The sequence below is a fragment of the Phyllostomus discolor genome, chromosome 5 (assembly GCF_004126475.2).
Source record: "Phyllostomus discolor isolate MPI-MPIP mPhyDis1 chromosome 5, mPhyDis1.pri.v3, whole genome shotgun sequence".
NCBI classification, from domain to species: domain Eukaryota; kingdom Metazoa; phylum Chordata; class Mammalia; order Chiroptera; family Phyllostomidae; genus Phyllostomus; species Phyllostomus discolor.
The window spans coordinates 88,287,777-88,309,951 of NC_040907.2; the positions used below are offsets into that span (position 1 = coordinate 88,287,777).

General features: G+C 40.8%; 1 protein-coding gene across 1 annotated transcript in view; it reads left to right on the forward strand.

Moving 5' to 3' along the window:
• Nucleotides 1-22,175, forward strand: part of LY86 (lymphocyte antigen 86) — a 65,322-nt gene that overhangs the window by 24,063 nt on the left and 19,084 nt on the right. The window contains exons 2-3 of the mRNA XM_028513444.2: nt 14,641-14,727; nt 15,942-16,070. Of these exons, the coding sequence (XP_028369245.1) occupies nt 14,641-14,727; nt 15,942-16,070 (216 nt within the window). The remainder of the gene's footprint in view (nt 1-14,640; nt 14,728-15,941; nt 16,071-22,175) is intronic.

The window sequence follows — 22,175 nt, forward strand, 5'->3', positions numbered from 1 at the left end:
TGAGCTCTGCTTTCCTGAAAGAATTCCTTAACAAGTCACTGGGGTAACTGCTGAGGCCCCAGGAGGCCTGGTGTGGTTTCCTCCACATCATTGAGACAGGAGAAATATTTTGTTGTTTCTCTAGAGAAAGAAATTAGAGAGATGATGAAAAGAAAGGGAGGAAGGGAGCCAGGAATATGGTGACAAGTAGCTTGTGGGGAGGGGCACAGCTCCTGGAACACCCCCAGTCTTCATAAATTCTATGAAACTTGTGAACGGTTTTGTAAGCAGATTTCTAAAGAAATCTCTGAAACGGGAAGAAACTTTTAGCCTGGAGTGACACATTGTAGATCTGGGAGCCCCCCCACCACCCGCAAGCTCATGCACTTGGGAATGAGCACAGAACTTGGTGTGGCTCATTAACAGTGGATTTCCAATGAGGTAGAGCCATAGAATCACCTGGGGAACATTGAAAAATCGTGATGTTCAGTCAGCCCCTGGACTTCTGGGGTGCAACCCAGGCATTGGTATTGTTAGAGCTGTCCAGGTGATTCCAATCTACAGTCAAGTTTGAGAACGAGGGGTGGTGAACCTCCCCAACACAACTGAACAAATTGTGTTCAATACAATCCCATTTTTATCTCAAGAGCTGGAAGGCCCTTGCTGATATCTAGGTTTTATTTCAAAAATATCTATTAGACTTGACTAAATTATTTTAAACAGAGTACTCTGAGGTTTAAAATAAAATTTCTAGGAAAAGTTGGTTTCATTTTCCATAGCTACAATGAAAATGGTCACTATTTCCCTTCTATCAAAATTCACCCTTTTTTTTAAACTATGACCCAACTTTTGAGTGTCTAGTCTTTGCCAAGCACTGGCCTAGATGCTTTACAAAATTTACTCTTCTTAATGCCTTCCAAAACCTTCCAATGTCTCTGCCTTTCAGTCTACCATGCCAGGGTCTTTGGGCTGAGAAATAGCTGCTCCTTCATAGAGTAACAGTGACTTGTGGGATCCTAGCCAGCAAGCCTAGCAAAACCAGGAAGCTGGGTTTTTGTTCCTTCCTGTGATTCATGTGCAGTGTAAGGGGAGAGCCTCGGCGCATGTGTTTGGACTCATTTTGCCTCTGTCCAAAGCTCTTCTACTTTCTTCTAATTAGCGTCCTCATTTGCCTTTGTCTCTCCCATGTGTCAATGAGGGCAGGGCCTCAGGGAAAGCACAGAGCAGCACTGAGAGCACTGGAGGCGGAGTCTGGAGACAAGACAGTTGCTTCACTGCCCTGGAGCTCAGCCTCTTCCTCACAGATATTATTAATACCCTTTGTCCTGGCCACTCACAGATTTGGGAGAGAATTGATGATTCAAGTACATTTTAGAACCTCCAGGTACTTGGGTTCAAATCCAGTTCTCTAAATGAGAGAAGCCAGGGCTGCTGTCACATGTTCCCTCCCAGCCAGTCTACTAGCATCTGTCCCTTATGTTGTCATACTCCACAGCACCAGAGGCCAAGGACAAACACCTTAGCTTTTTTGTTTTTAAACCATACTCAGGTCATAACTTGCAGAGGCAAGAGGGGATTCTTTTCAGCATCTCCAGCCTTATCAAAAACACTCCAGAGCTCATCTTTACCACCATACACGGTCCAGTAAACCACCCTGCACATCAGGGCCCATTCTTGGCCCCATGAGAAGATGGACAGATTTGCACGAAATGCAGAAATCAGCCACGACAGGTGTGTCTGGTCATGTCTCAATGTCACCAAATACTGCCATGGTTCCCACTGTTCCTAAGTCAGGAGTCATGGAGTCACCTAAGATCCCTCCCCAGTAGGGGGTTCTGCCTGCTAGTGGGACTGAATCCCCCACCTTCAAAGTGCAGTACAGACATGTGCTCTGAATTCTACTCATTCACTAAAAACATGCAAGCACACAAACAGACCAAGCTAGCTTTTCTCAGTTTTCCTATTCCACAGGGACTGACTCCAAGTTAAACAATTATCAATACCAAACAGAATAGGCAAGTTCCCCAGATGCTTCTAGACTTGGGGCAGACCTGGTAGTTTCATCACTAATTAACCAATACTGAGGCTCTGGGTAAAGTGGCTTGGCTTGGCCAAGGGCCTGCTGCCTCACTTGGTTCCAATGTAGCTAGTAGTGTCTACCACAAACTACACAGTTCATGAATGCTATTAACAGAGTGACCAGCAACAGTGTCACTAAGATGGAAAAGGGGCCAGGCCAGGTAGACTGAAGTGAGTCCATGGCAGACACCTTGCACAGAGAAGACCATATATGTTGACTTTAAAATGAGAGATCGACGTATACAAGTGTCTTTTAATGTATCTATCACTCAGCTGTATAGTATTATAATTAGACAATGGAAGTTTTGCAGTCCAGATGAGAGCAGAAGCATTTTCTGATTCATCTTTTTACTCACAAGGCCTAGTGCTCTTCCTGCCAAATGTCAGATAGATACTCAGTGAAATGAATGAGAAGCTGAATTGGAATTTCCATTTTCAAGCCATTATGTGTCACCTATAAGATAGATTCAAGTTTCCTCTCATCCTCATGTTAAGATTCTGGGCTATGTGTCACCATGGTGCCCTCTTGGTAACAGACAGTACAACCGTGCATTTAGTGTTCATTTTTTATCTGCTTCTAAGATGCAGAAAATCAAGCATCACAGCCTCTAATTGGTCCCACTTTTTTCAAGACATTTGTTGAGGAAGTTTGGATAAAAACTTGTCTTCATTTATTTCTTTATGGTCTCTAATGTTTACGTTATGATACAAAAACCATCTCCTCCTAAACTGATGGAAACCAAGCTGAGGTTATTCTGGGGGAGTGGACTTTGGAAGTCAAGGGGACCTTGCAGGTAAATACCCCTTTTCCATCAATAATGACTTCTATTGAATTCCATTTCTTTTACAGTTAGAAGCAGACAAGTGAGGGGTCTAGAATTTTGAATTTGGCAGCACAAACATACCTTCATACTCAATAATGCATTTGGTAAGCTTACCAGACAGCCTGCAAGTTTCTCTTCTTCTTGTCCTCTCATGTTATAAACAATAGATAATCCACTGTGATGGTGCTCATTCCATTTTTGTTGTAGCTGATATCAAGAACATAGTTAAGTATTTTGAGAAGTCAAATCATATACTGACTTAAATGTGAGAGTGTATTTCCAATGAAATTCTAACCGAAAAGACTAGCATGGGAAGAAACCACTCTTATTTGAAATATTGGCTCATCAAGGGCCCTAGCTTTGCTGTTCTACAGTGATATGGTTTGACAGGTGAAAAAAGGGAAAAAATCATAAAATAACAGAACAACATAGAATGCATTTGCCACATTATAAGTCATTGTCAGGGAAGGAGTACGAGGGAAGGGGTGGAAAGGAACACTCCACAATGGCATCAAGGACAGGCAAAAGGAAGGTTAATTTTGTGTTTCTATGGTAATGAACTTCCAGCAATGGCATCTCACTGAAGCCTTACTCATCATCCTCTTTTTAGTGATTCACTATGACCTTTGAATGTTATCCTATAAATCACACAGGAAAATTAAAATGCCCCAATTAAAACATAGCCATGAAAGGCGGCTTATTTTCAGATTCATACACAACTAAACGTGTATTGTAAACAGGGTACAAGCTTGCAGAATTGGTAATCACCTAACCTAAAGGAAGATGTCAAAAAGAAGGTCTCCTTGTTACTTTGTTTTATTTGAAAAATAAATCTGAACGATGACAGAGGAATATCTGCTATTATTTGGTCTGGGACTAGGTTTTCGACCACACTCAGAAACTCTATCCTAAGTGCCAAAGCAAAATCCCACTATTATGATGACAAAGCTACCACCTTCTCAGAGAGCCTTCCAAGTGTAAGCAGTAAGCAATATTAGCAGCCTCACAACTTAGGCTTTCCAAGTAATTGCTGGCACCCAGCAAATCTGCAAGTAAAAGCTCAACTTCCCTTCTGCTATCATCGAAGTATCTAACCTTCTCTCCTTTTCATTTATTTATCCAGCCAACTGACATCCACTAGAGTGGACAGTGGTTATCTGAGGATGAATAAAACATAGTTCCTACCCTAGTATAATCTATGAGACATGCAAACTAGCAACACTTACCACATTCATGATGATAAAGGTATAATAAAGATATACACAGCATGTCGTGAGAGACCAGAGGACAGACAGATGAGAAAAGCACAGATGGCATCTTGGAGAGGGGTGTGGTTGATCTGGATTGTGAAGGTAGGAAAGGTTGGAGAGAGGCAATCCAATTTTCCTATATGAGATCTAAACCTCTCACAAGGAATTTATTGGAAATGGTCCAAATTGATTTTTATACTGCAAGTAGAGGGAAACATGTTTTCTGAAAGTAGAGAGTTAAAGCAAAAGCCATTGATTCAACAAACACTGAGTTAGCACCTGCCATCGCAGGTGCATGTCAGACACAATGAGAAAGGGTAAGGGTAATCAAAAATATAAGAGGATATAATATAATAAGAGATGATAGAAAAGTCTTGCCCTTGAGGATCAGATATCAATTGAGAAGACAAAGCATTGAGGAACTACACAATGTAGTCTGTTACATGCTAAATAACTGGCTTACATCTTAAGTTCATAGGAATGGAGGGAAAGAAACTTATGAGATGAGATGGCATGACCCATAGAGTCAGGACTTGGATAGAAAAGAGAGAAATTAATGCAAGCAATGAAATCACAGATCACATCATGTCACACTCTCCCTCTAAAATCATCATTGGCTCCCCAAGAAGTTATTGGCTCACTCTTTGTAGTTCCATAGGACCCGGACATCCCTATTCTTAATACTCCTGAATTAAGTAAACTAAGATGGCTTTTTCTAAATATCCCAAGCACTCAACCATTTTCTCCCATAAGTTTGGGCTCAAAATTTTCATCCCACAAACATAGGGAGCCATTTAGAGGCATTTGAATCTTGCTCTAAGTATTGACCAAATAAGAGCAAGAATTGTGAATACACAGTTAGAAGAGCTGTTGAGGATTTGGACAAAAATAGAGGGCACAAAAAGCCCTTCATGTTGGTAAGCTTTATGCATGAACTTGGTTAGGCTCTGGTGCCCAACATTTTGGTATAGATGTTGCTGTGAAGGTGGTTGTGGACGTGATTAAGATGTACAGTAATAGACTTTGAGTGAACAGATTATCCTCCACACTGTATGTGGACCTTGCCCAATCAGTTGAAGACCTTAACAGGCATGACTGATGCTTCCTGAAGAAGAAGCAATTCAGTTTCTGCAACCCTGAGTTTCTGGCCTGCTGGCTTGCCTTGTAGACATCAACTTTGACCACAATTTCCAGCCCACTGGACTGTCCTATAGATTTCAGTCTTGTCAGCCACATAAGGTAGTTTCTTATAATAAATCTCTCAGATAAATAGATAGATATATTAGACATATTATATACATTTATTCTATATTAGATCTGTCCAGAAAGTATCCAGCCATCATATAATATGAAAAATAGAGACATTTATTAAAGAAAATACAAGATACAATAAACATTGTACATAGGATAATGATGTCTCAGTCCCCTTCAAAGTGGGCAACTTGTGGCCTCACACATTTCTCCCACTGTGTCTCCCACCATTCAAAACCCTCTGCAAAATCCTTTGCTGTGGTATTGCCATCAGCTGTCTTGTCATATTTTCCTGAATCTCATTGACAGAAAGGGAAGGACATCTCTTCCCGTTCAAAGGTGATTTTAGTTTTGGGAAAATCCAGAAGTTGCAGGGCACCAAATCTGGGCTGTAGTGGGGCTGAGTCGCTAGGATGATTTGATGTTTCACAAAAAAACTTTGCACAAGATGTGATGCATGAGTGGGCACATTGTTGTGATGAAGCTGCCAATCACCAGTTGCCATAGCTGTGGTCGTTTTTATTATATTACATCTCTCAACTGACAAAAAACAGTGAGGTAGTACTTCTTATTAATTGTTTGGCCTGGAGGGGCATAGTTGTGATGGACAACACCTTCCCAATTAAAAAACACAGTTAACATGGTCTTGATTTGGCTGCGACTTTGCCATGTCTTGTCTGGGCATGGAGAATCAAGCAACTTCCATTGGGATGACTGGGCCTTCATTTCTGGATCATAGCTGTAGACCCATGATTCATTTCTGGTTATGACCTTCTTGAGGAAATCTTTTCTTGAGGAAATCTACTGGTTTGAATCAAGTCATTAGCAAGTGCAGTGCATTGTTCCTTCTGCTCTGATAGCAGAAGCCACAGGATGAATTTTGCCGCAACATGTTTCACACCAAGATCCTGCCTCAAAATCTCAGACACAGTAGTTTTTGGAATCCCCAGGTCAGCTTCTAGTTCTTGCACTGCCAGTCACCAATCTTTGGTGATTGCAGCCCATACACATTCAGCATTCTTATATGTTCTGCTTGTTGCAGGCTTTCCAGAACATGGATCACTTTCAACAGATTCTTGACCATCTTGGAAGCATTTGTGCCACACTTTTGTTCATGATACACCCATTGCTTCATCCCCAATATCCTTCTGAATCATCCAAATAGCCTCCTCAGAGGAATGTTCAAGCTTAATGCAAAATATGATGCACATCCATTGCTCTACTCAGTCATTTTGAATGTGATGCCCACACAGTACACATGCTCACTCAATGGCACCTACCACCCCATTAACTAGTACAATGAAGTTGTCATTGTTCATGCATGTGAATTCCAGTCCACTCTCCTTGGCTCCCAGGTTACATCAATGTTGCTCAAACCATTTTCATTATATTAGCAATGGCTGGGCTTTTTCCAGACAGACTTCATATATTCTCTATGTAATACATGTATTATACATATGCAATAGAATATACATATTCTCTGGACGATATATACATATGCATTAGTATATATTCTCTGGTGAACCCTAATATATCCCCTTTTATTAATAACAAGAAGCTACCTAGTGCTACTTTATTAAGCAACCAAAAGTGAACCAGCTTCACTCACATTCTCTTTGCACAAGTTTTTCTTCTCTCCACAAACTGTTAGAGTTGATCTTGCTAGTACACCTAAGCTGTACATTAATGGTAAGACCCTCCCCATTCTCTATTGTGTTTCCCTACCTTCCCCAAGCTGTGTCTCTGGGGGCAGCCTGTTATGAAACATGCTTTATAATATCTAACACTCCTGGGTTCAGCCTGTATTCTGCTCACAGAACATGCAGGAAGCAACACCAGCTCCTAAAGTAATGTGGGTTGCATGGAATGAACCATGAGGCTAAGGTGTGTTAGAAGAAAAGTTATCATTCTGGATCTCAAGATGTCATCCATCTAAGTACTGGAGGGGTATAAGGAGAGAGAGGGAGGGAAAGGGAGGGAGGGAAGAAGCAAAAGGGAGAGAAGGGAGAGAGATGGAGGGAGATGGGAAGGAGGGGGAGAGATTAAAATATGGTAGTGAAAGGAGGGAGGTAGTGAAAGGTAGTGAAAGAAAAGAGATGTGGGAAGGGGGAAGAAGAGAGGAGGGAGGCTGGTAGAAAGAGAGCGAAAGAGAAGTGAGAGAGATACTAACTTCATACAGCAAGAAGGACATGGACAAGCTTGGGGATGGACTTGGACATGAACACGGGGAGGTTAGTAGAGGTGAGGCTGGAGAAGGGTGAGCTCTTTTTCAGGGTGGTGCTGTAATAAATATTCCACCCTCTCATGAGAGCAGGAAAGCCAGTACTTCACCCACTTTGCAACAATTTTTAAAACTTGAGCAGCAGAACTATAAAGCATGTATGTACACATGCATAAACATGCATTAGTGTGTACACACACAAGTTCATGTAACATTGCTAAAATCTGAATAAGTGCTGTGGATTATATATGTCAGTTTCCTAGTTTTGATATTGTACTATATTTATGTAAGATGTTATCATGGGGGGAAGTTGGGTAAAGACACCTGAACCTCTCTTTATCTCTTTGCAACTTTCTGTAAGAATATAATTATTTGAAAATATGAAGTTTAAAATAAAACTCAAGCAGAGCTATGAAATATAAAAATGGCACTAGCAGCACAAGAGCTGGCTCTCCTCTCTCCCTGAAACCATCCAACCAGCAACACAGGCTAGTGATGCCGTGGACTCCAGGACTTAATGATACCTGGTCTGAGTCCACACTCACAGGACCAGCCAAGTCACCACCCAAGGCCCATCAGGCTTATGGCCCCCCTGTCCTTGGTGGAAATTGCACTTTCAGAGGCTGTGCCACTGGGTTTTGATCTCTTCCCCCTAATTCCAGTTGAGACCCCAACACTGGTTAGAAAAAACCAAGGCAATCTTGTCTTCTGGTCAGCCACCCAGTTCCAGCTCAGCCTGAGAGGGCATAGGCCACCATCAGAGCTTAAGGCACAAGAATGTTTCTGGAGCTGAGCTTTGTCAGACCCTGCACATGCTAAGCTTCCCCCACCCCTTCTTGTATCTAAGTCTGTTCTACTCCATTAATGAGCCCCAAACAGTTTCAGGATATGTTGACTGTCACTGCCCTACTCAAGCAAGGCAGATGCTGCAAGCTGCTTTTCCGAAGCCTCTTCCTCAGTCCCAGGGGGACTGGCTCTCAGCTGTTGAGAGGGGCTTGCCTTCCATGCACCCATCTCCCAGGATGGTGGGAGCAGCAAAGTGATTTGGAGGCATGCTGGGCTCATTCCCTGTAAGTACCATCTTCCCTTGGGTGGAATACATACATGTCAGCATGTAGCTCAGAGAGGAAGGAAAAATAGTGAAATGAACAGATTGTGTATTGCACCATGAAGCTTTGCTTCTTCCCTCAGTTTGTTTGCCACTTGCTACACAATGAAGGGTCTGGAAGAAACACTTCTCTCTGCCCTCGAAGCCCCAGAACACCAACTCTAATTAACTTTCCAATTTATTCTTTCAAAAGATACAAATTTAGAAAATCCAGTATATATGTATTAAAAATTACTTGAGGCAAGTGTCCAGGGGAAAGTCTCCCCTCACCCTCTGATTAGTTCTAACTCTAAATACAGAGAACTACTTAAAAAATACAATCCACTATCTTTTACTTTGGCAGGTGATTCTCAAGCAGTTGGTAATCTGGTAATTAAAGCAATTCTTTAAAAGAGTGGTTTTCCACCAGGGGCAAGTTTCCCTGCAGGGGACATTTGGCACTGTTTGGAGATATTTTTGGTTGTAATAATTTGAGTTAGAGGTAGGAGTACTGCTGGTATCGAGTGAGCAGAGGCCAAAAATGCCTCTTACAATGCACAGGACAGCCCCACCAAAAAAAAAAAAAGTACATGTAACCTTCATTTTTCATTCAGCAAACAATTACTTGGAGCCTAGTGTAATTTTAAGACATTATGCTGGGCCTGGAGGCTGGGAAGCCCACTATGCATCACCTAGTAGAGGAATGACAAAGATGTACACGAAAATGTAATGTAACATAGGGCATGCTAAGTGCCTGAGCACAAATACAAATCAATAGAGCAGAGGAGATGAGTTTGTGAGCGTGGAATTGGGGAGTGGGAGGAACTGATGCCACTTTCCCCAAGATGACTGCAAACTGCATGCTCACTCCCAAATATGAAATTGAAATAACTGCTAGGAAAGATCACCAAAACCCTAAGCACTTTTAAAGCAATCTAATTTTCTGTTTCTATAAACACATCTTCAGAAAGAAACAACCTATCTATCGCTTTCTTTGTGACTTTGTTCCTTATTAAGGTTATTTTTCTAACAATATTTTTCCAGATTCAAAAGATGTCTAATTTCCTTCTTTTGCCCTTAGTTATTCTCTCTATCTCTACCTTTAAATATTGGTAAACATACAGTATAATTCTATAAATGCTAAATAGCTAAGCATTACACACTTAGCTTCTTTTATCTTTCCTCAGATAGCAACCAAAACATATTCACAATTTTGAGATGTACTTTCCTAAATGTCTGTTAGTTGGACTTTCTTCTTTGATAATGAGTGCCAAGTATGTAACAGAAACAATTGTATTTTTACCCTTTCTTCCTATTTTTCAAGCTGAAGGGAGCTGTGGGACAGCACAAAGACGCTTATGAAGAAGTAAAATGAGCATATGACAAAATGGCTTTTCCCCCCAGAAAAGTTAGTGGCCAGATTAAAGGGGGTTTGATCAAACAAAACTGCACTAGATTAGATTTGCAAGGCTGAAATTGCCTAGTGATCATTTCCATGGCAGAAACCACAGACAATTATGCATCTTCCAGGTCAGCAATGTGGGTGATAAAACTGTCTGGATGACTATCATTGACAAATGTGAGCTCATAGCTCAGCAGAAATTGAAACCAGTTATGAAAGAGAACTACCAGATGCCTTAGGCCTGCACACAAAATATTCTAGGCATTCTTGCAAATCAAATAATTAACACACATCTTTGAGGATCTATTTTGTGAATGTTTCTGCACAAAACTAGGTGGCAATTGTTTCTGTGTTTGTTTTTAAGTCTGGTTTTGATCTTGACTCTGCAAACTAATACCACCTCTCTGAGTTTATATTTTCCTATCTTTGAAATGGGGAAAATTATACCTATCTCTCAAGACCATTATTTATTGACAAGTCCAGGCAAGATGACAGTGTTGGTAAACAGAGCTCACCTCCTCACCTCCTAGTTGTAATATCAAAATTACAACTAAACTGCTTAACAACCATCATTCAGAACCACCAGAAATTGAGCTGAATGTAATTCCTACAACTGTGGAACTAAAGAAGAAACCACATGAGACTGGTTGGAGACACAGAATGAACTGGTCCCACACATATGTGTGGCAGGTAAAAATCAGGAGGGATATCTCAGGAGCAAAGGATTCCAGCTCCACACTAGGTCACCCAGACAAGGGTCCCAGGGCCAGGAAGGTAAGTCCTAATAAATTCTGGTTGTGAAAACCAGTAGGGATTGAGGCTGTGGATGGAAGAAACTTCTCGGGTCCCAGGCAATTACTCTTATAGGACCTGCCCATGGACTTACTTGGACAACCCTTTGAGCTTCAGTGTGAGGGCAGCAGCTTGAAAGGCACCAGAGACATGGGAAGGAACTGAGTTGTCCAGCATCGGGGTGAGAGCTGAGGGGGCAGCTTTCTCCCAGACAGAAGTGATGTCAAAGGCCATTGTTCTTTTTACAGAGTCCTCTTCCAACAGAGCCAGCAGGAGAACACCATATCTGAGACTCCATCAACTTGGCTCACACTGTTGCCCCATCTTGGTGATTCCCTGTGGTCCCACTCCACCCAACTTTTGGGCCCACCCAAGATGTTTGTGGTGGCTTTTACATATAAATGACCTGTCTTGGTTCATACTTCAGATTTTCCTAAATTCTCTCAAACCAGCAGCATCTAGCTTTAGTGTGCCTCACATCTCTTGTTAAGTGGTCCCAGGCTTGGCACTAGCAGCAGCCAGCCTTGGTTCACGGCTTAGCCTCTCCCGAGCTCCTCCAAGCCCAGCATAAGTAGCAGTCATCTTCAGATCACTTGGTACCTTATGCCTAGTGACCTTGGACAGAACATAGGTTGTGGCTAAGCTTGGATGCGCCAACAGCAATCAAAGCTCAACCATAAGAGGGGGCTGTACACAACCCATATGAAGGGCACACCTTGAGTACCCAGCTTGGATGATAGGGGAGGTTGTGCTGTTGGAATCTATAGGACACCTACTATGTTAGACCACTCTTTCAAGACTAGGAGATGAAGCAGCTCTACCCAATACATAGAAACAAACACAGGAAGCTGCCAAAATGAGGATACAAAGAAACATGGCCCAAATGAAAGAACAGAACAAAACTCTAGAAAAAAAATAAACAAAAATGCAAAATGGAGATAAGCAATCTACTAGATGAAGAGTTCAAAATACTGGTTATAAAGATGCTCAGTGAACTTAGTAAGAATTTCAACAGCATAAAAAAGATCCAATCAGAAGTGAAGGCTACACTAATTTAAATAAAGAATGATTTACTGTGGAATTAACAGTAGAGTGGATAAAGTTGAAAATCAAATCAGTGATTTGGAATATAAGGAAGAAAAAAACAATCAGAACAGCAAGAACAAAAAAGAATCCCCCCAAAATTAGGATAATGTAAGTAGCTCCTGGGACAACTTCAAGCATACTGATAATTGCATCATGAGTGTGTCAAATGTAGAAGAGAGAGAGCAAGAAATTGAAAACTTATTTGAAAAAAATAATGACTGAAAACTTCTCTAACTTGGTGAAGGGCATAGACATGCAAATCCAGGAAGCACAGAGAGTCCCAAACAAGATGAACCCAAGGAGGCCCACACCAAGACACATCATAATTAATGCCAGAGGTTAAAGAAAAAGAGCAAATTTTAAAAGCAGCAAAAGAAAAGCAGTTAGTAACCTACAAGGGAAATCCCATAATACTGTCAGCTGATTTTTCAAAAGAAACTTTGCAGGCTAGAAGGGACTGGCAAGAAATATTTAAAGTGATGAAAAACAAGGACCTACCACCCAGATTACTCTATCCAGTAAAGCTATCACTTAGAATCAAAGGACAGATAAATAGCTTCCCAGACAAGAAAAGCTAAAGAAGTTCATCAGCACCAAACCAGTATTATGTAAAATGTTAAAGGGTCTTCTTTAAGAAGATCAAAAATATGAACAATAAAATAGCAATAAATACATATCTATCAATAATTGAATCTAAAAAACAAAATAAACAAAAAAGCAGAGCCAAAACAGAATCATAGATACAGAGAATGTTTTGACGGTTGCCAGATGGGAGGGGATGAAAGGGATGAACAAAAAAGGTCATTCACCTTAGTGGGTTAGGTACAAATAAGTTGTTACAGAATAGCCATGGGGATGTAAAGTACAGTATAGGAAATGGAGTAGCTAAAGGACCTATGCATGACCCGAAAGACATGGACAATGATAGAGGGATTGCTGAGGGTGTGGCTAGGTGGGGTGGAGAAGGGCAAAGGGGGAAAAATTGGGACAACTGTAATAGCATAAACAATAGAATACAATTTAAACTTAAAAAGTTCTACCTAGAACATATAAAAATATCGTTATTTATTGTAGCAGTCTGGGCCTGGTCAGGAATACAGGACCATGTCAGTTATTTTAACAAAGAGAATTTAATATAGGGGACTGGTTAAGCAGTTGTGAAAGAACCAAAATGCAAAATAGGGGTAGTGAGGAAGCGGTGACCACCACCAAGGCTGGGAGAGCAGAGAGGAGAGGTTGGAGCTGTTAGAACCCAGAAGCTTGAAAAAAGAGTTCTATGGAGATGGGACAAAGACTGCCATGGAAAGGGTGACAACTTCTTAGGTACTGCCATCACAGGAGCTTAGGGGCCCATAAAGCTGAGCCTTTGCTGATTCTGGAAGGTGCAAATGAGAGCCACTGGAATCAATTGCACTGCCAGGGTAATAGGTCATCACCAGCTGACACTCTTGATATTAACAAGTATGCAAGTTGGGTTTGGAACTGAGACACAATAGCTTAATGCATGGCTCATTCATCCTGTGTGCATTTATGGAGGGCTTACTGTGTGTTGGACTGTGAGGCACTCTGCTAAACACTGGGGAGTCTGAGGAATTAAATAGAAAACTCCTTTAAATAAAGTGCACAGCTCGGTGACTAGTGCAATGTAGACCCAGCTCTCCTCTCTTGGGCCCAGTGGGAAACACAAAAGAAAAAGAAATGGAAAACCAACAGAACACCAGCTCCTGCCTTTCAGGAGTTCCGTGTTTAGATTAAGGGATAAGTCAAAGAGCAAAGTACCAAGTCATACATATACACTTTAAAAAATATTTCAGACATAATTGTTTTAAGAATTCAGAGAAGCGAATACTTTGAGGACTATCAGGGAAACCTTCACAAAGAAGATGGGAAAGAGCACCATCTTAGTACTTCGACAATGGCCCAAAGTGCGGGGCCATAATGAATGGGAGGAAGCACATGCGCACCTCAAACACAGTGGGAACTTCCCGTGCTCTGACGCTGCAGCCTGACCTCAGGGAATGGAGGGTGGGTTTGTAATAGAGAGGATGGGAGGTGGGGCCAGCAGAATGTTTCTTGACTCTCTTTGAAGGTGAAGATGAGCTTTTGGAACTTTTGTGAATAAGTAGAAATTATGTGTAAAAATTACCTTTGTAGTCCTTATCCTTTCTAACACAATACCTTACACAGAGTGAAATATTTGGAATAAAAATATTCTTTGAATAGGATGGAATGGAATGAGATGGAATTTTAAAGTCAGGTCATGATTTAGAGAGTATGCATATATTTCCCTCTGTTTTAATTATAGTAATAAATACTTTGTGAAATGTTTTGTGCAATCAATGAGGAATTTTAAATCTAAGCTCAGGAATAAAAAGATTCAAACAATGATAACAATTTAACAAGTGAAGATGTAACCCACGCATCAAGACATTGTGCCCATTTTACAGACTGAACATGACATTGCTCAGCGTTGACTTTGCAGAGACTGGGAAGGGCTGTTGACAGTATCATGGGCCCTATGCAAAAAAGTATTGGGCAGTATGTTTTTGAGTCAATTTTAGTGATTCACATAGAAAAAATAAAAATAATATAATTGTTGTGAATTTTGAATATGAGTTTGCAGAGTAGACAGTGTACTCACACCTAATCTGTTGTTTTCTTTTTGGCAGATCCTTTACAAGATTTTGGCTTTTCTGTTGACCAGTGTTCCAGACATTTAAAGTCAAATCTCAGCATTAGATTTGGAATGATTCTGAGTAAGTAAAAACTATCGTCATGAAATAAAACATAGCATAGACTCTCCCTGGTCCACAAACCCAATTACTTGTACTAACTGCAGCGGCAGGCTAAGCCACTGCTCCCCATCACTCTTGGGAATTAACTCTATTTCCATCTTCATCTTCAGTTCTCTCTCTGGGTATCACCCAGACAGAGTAAAACTTTTATTTAATGCTGTGCTTTTTGTACTGAAAAGACTCCAGGCACTCATTTGGATGATATAAGTGCCTGAAATCAGTGTATCCAGCAAAGAAAGAAAATATTTTTAGCCTAAGCATTGACATCTTCTCAGGAGAGAGTTTTTGTTTAGTTATCTCAGCAACAAACAAGTCTACTACCAGCAACATTGCTTATCTTTGTGTTATTTCATTTCCCAAAGAGCTAATATAAATTCTTAAACCTTGACACACCCCAAGCAATGAACCAGAATGCTATCTGATTGTATATATTTATATGGTCATGCTATTATAATTAGTCATTATATTGCTATAGCTACTAAAGTAGTTCCTTTCTAAAAGAGTTTTATCAAAACCAGAGCAGAAGGATTCCATGAACTTAGCATGTGGAATCATTCCACAGAAATGGAGGGAACATTCCCAGAGTCCAAGAACTCTCACGCATCTTTGTGTCCCCAAAACTTTGCACAATATCTGGACTCTATAGCAGCAGCTCAAAAACTTTGGAAAGAAAGAGAGAAACACAGAATGGAATGAGGAGTGAGCAGAACACAAAAGGGAGGAATAGAAAAAGAGTTTCAGAAAGAATTGGAAACCAAAACTGCAGAGCTCCCTGCAGTGTCCTGGGTAACTATGCTACAGTATCTGCCTAGCAACAGTGGGGTTATGCAAGCTTGCCTGCACTCCAGAGCTATCAGGAGGCATCTAATACTATGTTGCTGAAAAGTGGTGGAAACCAGACCAGCAGCCATCACATTAAGGGGCTATGCATCAGGGCAGGGGGACAGATAAACGCTGTTGCTCCAAGCAGTTAATGTTTGTGAAAGGGCCTTATCTTATACCCAGGCTGGTACCATAATGCTCTGTGGCAATGCTGTTTTGCCAAGAAAAAAAGAAAACTCTTCTCTAGATAGGACAGACTTCTGGAAATAAAAGCTCTCAGGGTTCGTACTTTTTAAATTTTGAATGCAGCAAAACCCACACTGAGAGCAAAGCTGACCTTTCTTTCCCTTTAGGAGAGGACATCAAAGAGTTGTTTCTCGACGTAAGTCTCTTCAGTGAAGGCCTGTCCATTTTGAGTTACTCCTATCCCATCTGTGAAGAGGATCTACCCAAGTTTTCTTTCTGTGGAAGAAAGAGAGGGGGTAAGCTGTCTGGCTCACTGCCTGCTGTGGCCCAGGAACAGAAGCTAGCTGCTGAGGTCAGGACACCTGGCCGAAATCTGGGCCCTGCTCCTCACCTGTGGACAAGCTTCACCTCGCTGGTCAGCATCTAAGTGCTGTGCCATAAGCTGCTATATAAAAATAACCATAAGGCTCATCCACAGGGCCTACCTTACAGGGTGGGTGTGAAAATCAAATGAACCATGCCAGTGAGGTATTTTACAAACAGAACATCGCATTAGTGGTAACATCTTATTTATAAAAAACTAAGGGCTGGCAACAGAAAGAACAAGTAGCTTCCCCAAATCCATTGCCACTCAAAGTGTTTCCAAGTTTCTCCTCAGCAATTTCTTTACTGGCAGGGTCTCCTCAATAGAGCAATGGACTCTGAAAAAGAAGAGATGAAAAAACAAGCTTTCTAAATGCCATCATTTTACTGTGGCCTTTCTCATTTGAGTTATTGACTGATGGGGCATCAGGTGGCTAAACTCAAAGTAAAGAAGTATAAAACCCACTGCATTAATCCCCTCTTTCTGCAATCCCTAGGCCCCGCCCCATCATACATACCTCAGAAGAGCCCCGGAACCCCACTCCAGCCTGTTTCCACCTTTCCTCTCCTCCTTGTCCTCACCCAGCATCTTCACTGAGGCTCCGAGGTGCCTCTGTTTATTTAACCAAAAGTTGGGTCTGATCTGTGACTGTTCTTACCCAGAAAGCCTTCTCTTCCTCCTTCCCTGTGCCTCCTTCCTATTCCTATTGGCCGAGGGGGAACATGTCCCTAACCACACACCCCAGATACCCACTCATCTATTTACTCATTCAAGGAAGCCAGAGGAAAATCACCCAAATATGCTTTTTCAAACAAAGATCTAGAGACAGTTGGGGTTCCCTGCCCATCTTGAAGATGCACACAAAGATAGTGTGTCTGTGCTGGAAAAGAAAACAGGGAATTTAAGAGAGTGGAGGCTGGATGAAGCCAGGTGGACTTAACCATGTTGTGTAGGTGACCAAATGCAGCTCAGCCCTCCCTCCTGACCCGTCTCTCTCAAAAGTGTATAATGTGTATAAAACTGTATCACAGCACTTGTCATGTTGGCCTATAATCTTTATTCCCACTTGTTATCCCCAATAGACCATCGGCTTCTTGAGGATGGGTAGTATCATCACATTTTATTCCCAGGATCTTGAATGTACCTGACACGTGGGGAGTGCTAAATACAGCAAACGTACTGAGTGAAAAAGCTAACATTATTACCAGTCACACAAGGCACAGTTCTAAGAGCTTCATATCCAGTAAGTCATTTACTTCCCACCCCAACTTTAAGAGTTAGCACTATGAATACTCTAACTTTATAGATGCAAAAAGTGAGGCAGAGTTTAAAGAACTTGCACCAAGTGAGAGACCCATGGCTCAAGCTCAGCCAGGCTGGTGCCAGGGCCCAAAATCTCAGCTTCTAAAGCAATGAAGAAACAACAACAGACAGATGAATGTGCCTCTTGGCCAGGAGTTTATTTTAAAATAATTATTCAAAAACTCTTTCTAACCAGTGATATTTTGTTCCAGATTGGGACATTTTTTCTTCCTAGCTAACCTGCCGTGGAATAATTAGTCACTGTTCTTTGAACTTACTGAAAGTGCTTCTGATTAATCAGGAGCATCTCTGTATTTCCTCAACATGGTGAGCTGTTCATTAGCTGATCCCTATTTAGTTTTTCCTACCTGCCCTCAGTCATTGTTGTCCCAAACTCCTCACTCCACAATTAGCCATATTTTCCTTCCTTTCTCCCTCCCTCCCTCCCTTCCTTCCTTTCTTTTCTCCTTCCTTGGTCTCCCCTTCCTTCAATACTAAGTCCCTACTGTGTGCCAAGCACTTTGGGGAACCTGAAGGTGAACCAAAAATAGTTTCTCCCTTTGAAAACATTTATGATGACCAGGAAGAGATCAGAGATCCACAAAGTTGCTTCCTCCCAAGTTGCTGTATGTGGTGTGTGCTTTAAAGAGGTACAAAGAAAATGCTGAGGAAACTTGAGAGGTATAGTTTATCCCCATTAGGTTCAATCTGTTGGAATATGGGAAATCTGGGAAATTTAATATAGAATTATTTTCCTGTTTGCCTTAAAGCTATTTGAAAGTGTGTTATAGGCTTTTCAGCATTTAATTGTGTATAGCATAATAATGCTGGTGGTCTGCACACATTCCTGATTTTATAGAATGTTTTGAGGAGCTAAAGCATTATGATAATTAAATAATAATCCCTGAGAAAGACTGACAATTTCATAGGCTGCCACCTAGAGCCAGCATCTACAGCCCTATCTCCCTGTGTGCTTGTCCTTCCAATTTTTTCCCAAAATAAGTATTTCTGAACCCAAACAGGTATGTTTGAAAGTACTACCAGCTTAGTTCCTACTTCCTTCTATTCCCTGGATCAAGTCTCCCTGTCCCCCTCCTGGAAGATAGAAATGACCTCCTAAGTGATTTTCCTACCTCCTTACTGCTGCCAGGGATTAGTCTTCTCAAACACCGTTCTGATCACGTCATCCCCCCTTCCCACCTGACTTCAAGGTTCCTGTTTCTATAGAACAAAGCCTAAGTTCTCTAGTGACCAAAGTTCATTATAGATTTAACTTTAATCAGCTTCTCCAGCCACATCTTGGTTCACATGCATCTTTAGCAATAGCTTCAGCAAATCATTTGCCACTGTCTGCCATACCCTGTGTTTTAACACACATGATGCTGTTGTGAGGCTTTCCTTAGCTTCTAATACCTATCCCCCACTTCTCCTCCATCCTGACCTCTCAGGTATCACTTTCTCTCAGAAACCTCCTCCAACCTCCAGCCAGTGAATTGTTCCCTCTGATGCCCGAGGCATCCATTCCCACTTATCTCAGACATAATTATATTTTGTATTCTATAGTTATATTGTGGGTATATGTGTATGTGTGTCCCTTAAAAGCAGACACTTCAAACTTTGAAATCCTCGAAGACAGGACTATGTCTTGCTCCTCTGTCTCTGCAGACTCTGCAGACAAAGAGAGACTGGTACAGAGTAAAGATGCAATAAATATTTGTTGTATTGAACTTGCATGTGACAGAATGAATGCAAATATGCTACCTCAAAAGTGACTATCTAATGATGCTTATGTGTGACACGAAGACACAGGCACATCAGAACCCAGCAAACAGTAAATTATCTTGATTCTCTAAGTTTAAGAATACCCCTTTTCCCCCCTGTGAGTAGTTTTAATAGAATTAATAAAACAGAAGAGATATTGCCCCCTTAAATTAATGGGTCCAATTCAGTTTAGCAGTTCAAAAAGCTGGTGTCTGCCTTATTCAAATGTTGGGCAGCCTTTCAGAAGTTTATTTGCTTTATTGCTATGGAGTTGATAGCTGCATAGGCAGTGAGAAGCCAGAACTTGGGAAATTGCCAGGAAATTTCACATAGTAAAAAAAAGATCAGAAAAGTGATATACAAATGCTGCATGAACAAATAATTCTGTAAGTGACTAAACCAGAGAAACTAAAGCCTTAAATTCAGAGGCCTCTTTGGTTACTAAATTTTTTTAACCCACCTTACCAACCTACTGCAGGAATGATGCTATTGAAAATAAGTGATGAATTTTAAAACCAGAATTAACATAAAAACACACCATCAAGGAGAACAGATGTTAATCCAAACCCAAGCATGAGCTGCCTTTGACATATTAAGCAGAAAGCAAAGTCCCTCTGGGGTTTGCAGGTCCTTCTCAGCAGAGCAGTGAGAAAGCTTGGCATCCACAGTGGGCAGCTCATTGTGGTGTCAGTTCTAGCTGAATTGTTTGATATTCCCACAGCATTACAATGCACCCCTCTGCAACCTGCATCCCCACTGGCTGTTCTCTGAGCCAGACAAAACTACCAGATGGGTCAAGCTTAGGGAGACTGTGTGGACAAAATGTTTTCTTCTGCATCTTTCCCAGCTCGTTCTCAAGCAACAGCACATTGAATTTGAGGGCCAAGTGATATTCTTTTGGCATTATTATTTATGGTATAATTGGTAATTTGGGAAAAACAGCTTATATGTCTGATCATAGGTGATTGACTAAGTAGATTATTGTACAGTCAAGCAAAAGTACAGTAGGCTGTGTATTTAAATTACATGAAAATAAACTCATACAGGTATTATTAAGTACCAAAAAGGTTTCTGTAAAAGAGTTATCACTATTGCATCCTGTTTTTATTTAAGTGTGTGTAAGTGTATACACCAAAAGACCTCTCAAGTATACACTTAGGTGCTCAGAAGCAGTTATCCCCAAATGATGGAACCGCAGATCTTTATTTTTGTCTTTATCTCTTTTGCTTTTATAATAAATGTACATGGTTGCTCCTTTAAATATTAGCTGATGGTTGCAGAGAAGAGTAGAGAGGATTAATTCTCTTTCTCTGTAGAGTAATTAAGAGTTCTGAATAAATCACCACCTACTTAATAGTCAATAATATTTGGAGTTAAATAGAAAGTTCTGAATCCAAGAGTTGCATAGAATGTCAGGGGATCCTTTACTGTACAATCTGTATCCTTTCTCTAGGACACCCCCACCCGCTGTACCTCACTTCACTGAGAAGGAAGCTCCTGTTTTGCTTCCTGCTCCATTAGTGCTAGTTTAGGTCTCCTCTTATCCCTGCTGGTCATAAAAATTAACCTGCTGTACTTGATCTTCACACATTTAAACTAGCTCCATCAGCTCCACATCAATTTTTAAGACTAAATTGGAATTAAATTTAATGTAACCAGTGACCATACCTAATTACTAACCCTAAGTAAGGAAGATCCAGTAACTTCCTTAATATTCAAGTTAAAAATAGTAATGCTGGGAGAACCTCTGTGTGGTTAGTTAGCTTTGGTATGGTCCACAATCACAAACTCTGCCATTTCCCCAGGTGATCTCAATCTTGGTTACACATTAGTTACTCCCATGCTATTGTGGTGGTTACAAATCAGTTAGTCCCATGCTATTGTGGTTACACATTAGTTAGTCCCATGCTGTTGTGGTTAAACTTTAGTTATTCCCATGCTATTGTGGTTACACATTGGTTAATCTCATGCTGTTGTGGTTACACAACAGTTAGTCCCATGCTGCTGTGGTGGTTGCACATTAGTTAGCCACATGTGGCTACTTAATCATGGGCACATAGCTGATCTAAACGGAGATGTACCATAAATATAAGATACTGACTCAATATGAAAAAAGCATAATATCTCAATTAAATTGTTATATTGGCTATAAGTTGAAATGATAGTATTTGGGATCTATCAAGTTAAATAAAATATATCATTAATATATTTATCAACAGTAAACCATATTATATTGTCAAAATTAATTTTACCTATTCAAATATGCATACTAAAAACATAAAATCATACATGTGATCATCATTATGTTTCTATTGGGCAATGATGCATTATAATCTCCCTTTAAAATTTCCAATATCCCAACACCACACACACAAGACCAATCAAATCAGAATCTCTGGGGTCAGACTCTATCCAGGTGATTTCAATACTCAGCCAAGGTTGAGGAGTAGGACCTTAGCCCCAGGCAGGCATTTCATAATGACAACCAGCATTACCATAGCACTTAGTATGTGCCAGGGACCTTACCAGGCATATTATGTGTAATAACTACTTTACTGCTTGCACCAACCTTATGACATATAGAAACTATTTTTATTAGCCTTGTGTTAACAAATGAGAAATTGAGACCCAGAGGGGTTAAGTAACTTACCCCAAGTTACACAGTCAGCAGGCAGTGGAGCTGGGTTTCTCTCCAAAAAATTGGGCTCCAGAAACTTGCTCTTAACTTGTCTGCCATATACTCTCTTTGAAAATAAAGAAAAATCTACTGGAGAAGTATGATTCATTTTATTCCTCTACTAGGACTGAAAAAGAACTTAAAAGGCATGACCAAATTTAATTAAATCATCATCTTTGGACATAACCAGCCATCATTTAAGGCAATGTTTCTCCACGTGTGGTCCACAGACCAGCAACATTAGCAACATCCAGGAAATTATTAAAAATGCAAATTTTAGTTTCTACCCAGACTTAC